General features: G+C 42.3%; 1 protein-coding gene across 1 annotated transcript in view; it reads left to right on the top strand.

Annotated features, from left to right (window-relative positions):
* myo15ab (myosin XVAb) overlaps window positions 1-7,500 on the top strand; it is a gene marked incomplete at both ends in the record, with an annotated part of 75,369 nt that overhangs the window by 33,810 nt on the left and 34,059 nt on the right. The window contains 6 exons of the mRNA XM_083655748.1: window positions 99-274; window positions 4,057-4,141; window positions 5,205-5,237; window positions 5,518-5,599; window positions 6,208-6,338; window positions 7,293-7,388. Coding sequence (XP_083511874.1) covers window positions 99-274; window positions 4,057-4,141; window positions 5,205-5,237; window positions 5,518-5,599; window positions 6,208-6,338; window positions 7,293-7,388 — 603 coding nt within the window. The remainder of the gene's footprint in view (window positions 1-98; window positions 275-4,056; window positions 4,142-5,204; window positions 5,238-5,517; window positions 5,600-6,207; window positions 6,339-7,292; window positions 7,389-7,500) is intronic.

Here is a 7,500-nt window from a genome sequence, read left to right as displayed (position 1 = left end):
ACACACACACACACACTCATATGCTCACAAATACATGTTTGAATATCTCAAATACAAGAAACATAATACTATTTAATTCAGATTTGTGTGGGTACTAGATTTTCCTGAAGGAGGAGTTGTACCAGTTTTTGGAGGGAAAGCGTGACCGTGTGTTGAACATCGCAGCCATAGCCCTACAGAGATGCGCGCGCCTGTGCCTTTTACGCAGGAACTTCTTCAAAGTCCGACAACGTGTGATCAAGATGGAGGCTAACTTCAGGGGCTACCTGGCCAGGTAAGTTTTGTGTCCCTCAAGGGGATGAAATGGGGGCGGGATCTAGGTATATGACTATGTCCTAGGAGGAGTAGAGAAAATCCCGCAAAACACTGACCTTACTAGTAAACTCTTTATTAGAAGACAAATAGGGAAACAACGTTTCGGTGCTAGACCTTCATCAGTTTTTATACATATGACTATGTCCGTCTGTTAATGTGAAATCACAGGTGATTTCAGAGATCACTGGTCGGATTTTGACTAAACTTGGAGGGATCATGCTGCCTCTTTGCAGTGTGTGTTCCAATGTTTACAAATCTGCACTGATTGGCCAAATGGGGTGCTATAATTAAAGGTCATGGGGTGCTATAATTAAAGGTCAAAATCTTGTATCCTACATCAGTGTTTCCCAACCAGGGAGTGCGTGTATCCCTATGGGTCCTTGAGCAGCGTGCAACGCTTCGATCGTAAACTGTCAGAATTTGTTCATCGAGTGAGGGGGCACATTGGCATCGCAAAACAGCTCAAGTGGTACAGAAGACAAAAAAGGTTGGGAACCACTGCACCTACATTATGAGTCTGATTGACATGAAACTTTGCTACACACATTCAGCTGGCATTTAAAAATATTACACTGACTAGCCCGATGGAGGCGCAGTAATTAAAGGTAAAATCTTCTATACTGTGAAGTGTGAATCCAATTGACACAAAACGTGCTACACCAGTCCAGCTATCCTTATGGTCTGTACCAGTGGTCCTCAAACGTTTTTGGCTTCAGTACCCCCTTTCGCTGATTTCTGAATCCAAGTACCCCCTTTACCCGACTACAACGTTTTGCTTCGAAAACTGCAAGAGAAAACCACAGCATATGATGCAATAAATTAATGATAACCCACTTTTTGAAGAATATAACTTTACAAATAAGAACTTGAATCAGAGTTGCAATTAGTGCCTCCTGAGCAAATTTATTTTAACATTTCATTCATTTTCATCATTTATTCTTAATTCGTTTTCATTTTCCCCTTTATCTCAAGTAGCCCCTGTATTACCTCCACATACCTATACCAGCATGTGAAAAAATATGAATGGTGGTGAACGGAGAGATACAGTACGTTACTTTTTGATCCCATTTGAATTGTGCCACGAGGTACACATGTTCAATTTTGTCAATTTAAAAGATAACTATGCATGTCCAAGAAAGTCGCAGTTTGTCCTGAAACTGAAATGTAAGGTTTAGTTTTGTCAATTAACTACTGTACATCTCCTGTCGCACATTATACGTCACACTCACACCATCAACAACAATGGACTGGCAGGAGAAATGTCACTTACGTGACTGGTTGTGCGTAGTCTTTCTGATTTTATAACTTATAGTGCCACAGTTTTACCACAAACTGCGACTTTCTCGACTTGCAGAGTTATCTTTTACATTGACAAACATGACATGTGTGCTCCTGTGGCACAATTCAAACGGGATCAAAATGGTAGCGTATCGCTCCATTCACCACCATTCATATTTTTTCACATGCTGGTACAGGGAGAAAAGCAGGAAGTGACCTTCACTTTGGCTCTCTATACTGTTTGGCCAATGGGGGTGCTTAATTAATCAAAAACTGAAATGTGATATATCATACACCACTGGTCCAATTCTGACAAAAATTGGAGGTCTGATGATGCAATTTAATAGACCCTTTTCACAGCGGCCATTTTGTGTCTCAAAGCAGGGTAAACACTAAACAAGGTGTAAACAATAACATTAATTAGGGCCCCAGCACTTGAACACCTAAATGGAATGGAAGTTGGAACTATCATTAATGTTATTGGTTACACCTGTGTTTATCCTGCTTTGGGACACAAAATGCCCACATGGAAAGAATCTATATGTACCCTATATGTTTTAATATAGGGCCACATATAGTTTTCCCATATATGGTGCATACATAAAATTGGCCGTTTTCCTATATTATATGTACATATATGTACCTATATGTATAGGTACATATATGTACCTATATGTACATATAATATAGGAAATCGGCCAATTTTATGTATGCACCATATATGGGAAACCTATATGTACATATATGTACCTATATGTAGGGTTTAAAAAAAAAAAAAATAGCAGCGCACACGGGATTCGAACCCCATTCTCCAAGGTTCAAGCCGTGTGCTCTAGTGCTGAGCTATACATTTTCTTATACTAACCAGAGAGCCGGGCACATTATATACTCTCTCGCACACAACGTAGACCACAATTGTCAGCGATCGGGAAGTTATTTTATGTGATGCGTACGATCGTAACAGACTAAAATGATGTTGTGTGTGTGTGTGCATCTATAGGCTGTACGGCTTCAGAGGTTAACTTCATTTAACACCAGAGACTCAGGAGGTAGGCCTACACAGAGCCTCGTATAGTCTGTTACAATAACATAGTGTGCCCAGAGCACCTGGTTCCGCACTTGGTGCAGACCGGTGCAGACCGCTTTGGTCTAGTCAGTCACAGCTAGTAAGTACTTGCGCATGCTCGTTGCTGCAGGAACTGAATTCATTATTTTATAGTATTGCGCTAAACTATTAACCATAGTTGTGTCCTGGAAGCTTTTTGCTGGCACCACATAGCCTATAGTCCCATATTTATGATATTTCATGTGACATAAAATGCGTTGAAATGTAGTTTTCGTGTAGATCAGATTTCAACTCTCAGTTACACAATAAAAGACAATAAAATGCCAATTCACACACTATCAATATTGCTTCTATTCCAAACTACAACAAATGTTTTAACAATATGATGAACCAAATTGTGTTTTTTTACACGTTTACGTTGTAACCGCATTTTAGCCGGTTGAAAAGAGGGTGAAATTAGGTCTTAGACGTTCAAACCCAATATCACCCAGATTTAAACTAAAAATCAACGTTGAAAAAACGTTTTGTGCTCGCTGGGTATATATGGATTATGACACAGTGTATACAAACAGATTTGTAAATGACCTATATAGGAGGCATATACCTTGTATTGTGTACATATATGGCCTATATGTGGATATAAAGAAGTGAGACCTATATGACCTGTATTATGAACATATAGGGCCTTTATGTGTATATAAAGAAGCTATATAGGAGACATATATGCCCTGTATGTGCACATATATGCACCTGAATCTGGCCTATATGCAACCTATATGCGGCATAAATGTGGCCTATATGCGCATATATGCACCTAAATCTGGCCTATATGCAACCTATATGCGGCATATATATGGCCTATATGCTCCTATATGCGCATATATGCACCTAAATCTGGCCTATATGCAACCTATATGCGGCATATATATGGCCTATATGCTCCTATATGCGCATATATGCACCTAAATCTGGCCTATATGCAACCTATATGCGGCATATATATGGCCTATATGCTCCTATATGCGCATATATGCACCTAAATCTGGCCTATATGCAACCTATATGCGGCATATATATGGCCTATATGCTCCTATATGCGCATATATGCACCTAAATCTGGCCTATATGCAACCTATATGCGGCATATATATGGCCTATATGCTCCTATATGCGCATATATGCACCTAAATCTGGCCTATATGCAACCTATATGCGGCATATATATGGCCTATATGCTCATATATGCTGCATATAGGTTGCATATAGGTTGCATATAGTTGCATATATGTTCATATAGATTCTTTCCATGTGGGTGGCTGCTGTGAAAAGGGTCTATGACCGGTCCAAATAATCGTGCAGCATTCATGTGCGACAACACTTTTTAATTTCATCAACAGAAAGAAGTTTGCTCTGATGAGGAAGTGCCTCATCAAGTTCCGCTCCATGGTGATGGTCATCGTCAACCGCCAGCGTTACATGAGGGTATGTACATGAGGGTATGTACTGTACATGAGGGTATGTGCATGAGGGTATGTACATGAGGGTATGTGCATGAGGGTATGTACATGAGGGTATCTGCATGAGGGTATGTGCATGAGGGTATGTACATGAGGGTATGTACATGAGGGTATGTACTGTACATGAGGGTATGTGCATGAGGGTATGTACATGAGGGTATGTGCATGAGGGTATGTACATGAGGGTATCTGCATGAGGGTATGTGCATGAGGGTATGTACATGAGGGTATCTGCATGAGGGTATGTGCATGAGGGTATGTACATGAGGGTATCTGCATGAGGGTATGTGCATGAGGGTATGTACTCTACATGAGGGTATGTGCATGAGGGTATGTACATGAGGGTATGTGCATGAGGGTATGTGCACGAGGGTATGTACATGAGGGTATGTGCATGAGGGTATGTGCATGAGGGTATGTACATGAGGGTATGTGCATGAGGGTATGTACATGAGGGTATGTACATGAGGGTATGTACATGAGGGTATGTGCATGAGGGTATGTGCATGAGGGTATGTACATGAGGGTATGTACATGAGGGTATGTGCATGAGGGTATGTACATGAGGGTATGTGCATGAGGGTATGTACATGAGGGTATGTACATGAGGGTATGTACATGAGGGTATGTGCATGAGGGTATGTACATGAGGGTATGTGCATGAGGGTATGTACATGAGGGTATGTGCATGAGGGTATGTACATGAGGGTATGTACATGAGGGTATGTGCATGAGGGTATGTACATGAGGGTATGTGCATGAGGGTATGTACATGAGGGTATGTACATGAGGGTATGTACATGAGGGTATGTACATGAGGGTATGTGCATGAGGGTATGTACATGAGGGTATGTGCATGAGGGTATGTACATGAGGGTATGTGCATGAGGGCATGTGCATGAGGGTATGTGCATGAGGGTATGTACATGAGGGTATGTACATACCCTCATCGGACGTCCTTATGTTTTAGAGAAATGAATGAAAACGTAACAAATGAGTGAAGTATGATGCTGTTGTCTTTCTGTCAGACAGTGCTGAATCCCGCAAGGAAGGCTGAGGAGGTGAGTGAGAGAGGAAAGGAGGTAAAGCTGTTGGTGGGAGGAGGACCAAGTTTTATGAAAGGTAGATAGAGATGTAGCAGTAGTTTGATGTAATAGGTGTGTGTGTGTGTGTGTGTGTGTGTGTGTGTGTGTGTGTGTGTGTGTGTGTGTGTGTGTGTGTGTGTGTGTGTGTGTGTGTTTGTGCGTGTTTGTGCACGTGTGTGTGTGTGTGTGTGTGTGTGTGTGTGTGTGTGTGTGTGTGTGTGTGTGTGTGTGTGTGTGTGATTTGCAATGTTTGTAGGATCGCATCAACAGAGAAGTGGTCAATGTGACAACACTGCCTATCCCTGCTGGGCTGGCAGTCCTGCTGCAGGCGGCTTCAGGTGCAGCCCACCCTCCCACACGCACACATGCGCGCACACATACACACACATACACACACACATACACACATGCACACACATACACACACATGCACACACATGCACACACAGTGCTTATTTAGGGGTGTGTTGAGCAATGTCTACTGTTTTCCTGTGATACCTTATGTCAGGGGCGGGCAATGACTTTTCCTCGGGGGCCACATGATAAATTGTTGCCGGGGCCAAAAAGATATCATGCTGTAACCTCTCATTTTATCACTAGATTCAATTAGTATAGAAAACACGTACAACTGTGCACTTATTCTTCAGCATTTATTATTCCACTCCAAACAGCCAATATACCGTAGGTCATCTCATTTGATTTTTTTAAACTTCATAAGTAAAATGGTGTGGGTTGTCTTAGACCTCCCGGGCCAGGCAGAACCATCACAACAGCCAGCTCTGGCCCCACATAATGCCCAGGTCTGCCTTATGTCCTGGTACAACTAGATAGAGATGTAGCAGTAGTTTAATTGTGTGTGTGTGTGTGTGTGTGTGTGTGTGTGTGTGTGTGTGTGTGTGTGTGTGTGTGTGTGTGTGTGTGTGTGTGTGTGTGTGTGTGTGTGTAGGTGGTGGAGAGCTGCACTCTGACTGTTTGGCGGTAGTCCAGGCTCCCAAGGTTCAGGTTGACCCCCAGCTGACCCTGCCCCTGGATATCAACAACTACCTCATCACACACTACATACGGGCCATATTCAGGGTAGGAACATTACATTACATTACGTCATTTGGCAGACGCTTTTATCCAAAGCGACTTACAATAACACATTTTTGTCAGCAATGGAGCAATCAACTATGGAGCACAGTCTATGACAACTACAACTTCTGAAGGAATAGTGGTACAAGTTTAGTTTAGGTTAGTTTAGAAGTTTTTTTTTTTTTTTTTAAAGAGAGAGAAAGCAGTAAGTTCAAGAAGGGCCCAAATGGAGGAACACACCCACACCGACTAGTTTGTGAGCACGTGAATGTAACCTAACATAGGACATTTATAGCAGAGATGTCAAATTCAAACTTACTGAGGGCTATGCTGAGGGTTGTGAATAAAATCAGGGGCTGGACATTGATGCTTTGCTGGAGGGAGGGGTTAGATAGAGAGATATAGAGCAGAGAGAGAGAGAAATCTTCCAACGTTGTATTGTCACTGACCTAAAGTAGGCACGGGCCACATTCAATTGATCGTCAGAATTTATTGGCGGCTGTAGCTCAGGAGGTAGAGCGGGTCGTCAACTAATCGCTTTGGATAAAAGAGGTCGGTGGTTCAATTCCCGCCTCCTCCGGTCTGCATGTCGAAGTGTCCTTGGGCAAGATACTGAACCCCAAATTGCTCCCGATGGTGTGCCAGCACCCTGCGTGGTAACCTGCCGCCATCGGTGTATGAATGGGTGAATGTACCTACTCATTGTAAAGTGCTATATAAATGCAGACCATTTACCATTTACCATTGGCTGGTGTGATTAAAAGACCTGGAGGGCCGTGTCTGGCCCGCGGGCCTTGTTATCGACATGTGATTTATCGGATGCTTTAGTCCAAACTAAGTGCATTTTTAGCACATTCCACAATGCGGAATCAAACCTCTATACCTGGACAGTATTAAGCTCCACCCATTTAACTCCATAGCTACTATGTATCTAATGTATGTCTTTGTGTGTTGTAGGAGCCATTGTTTGGGTTGCTGACTGCCCCAATAGAGAGGTCTCTGACTAGACTCGATGAAGAGCTTAAGCAAGGAGCACTGGGTGTCTTCATTCTGGTATTATTATTATTAAACACATGCAAAATAAATGTCAATTAATAAAAACTTTTTTTTCCCCTAGTAGGTTTTCCTTACAGAAAACTGTACCCGCATAATGCAAAGCTAGCCT

The sequence above is a fragment of the Poromitra crassiceps genome, assembly GCF_964638095.1.
Source record: "Poromitra crassiceps genome assembly, chromosome: 19".
Lineage (NCBI taxonomy): Eukaryota > Metazoa > Chordata > Actinopteri > Beryciformes > Melamphaidae > Poromitra > Poromitra crassiceps.
This window is presented reverse-complemented; position numbering and strand designations above follow the sequence as displayed.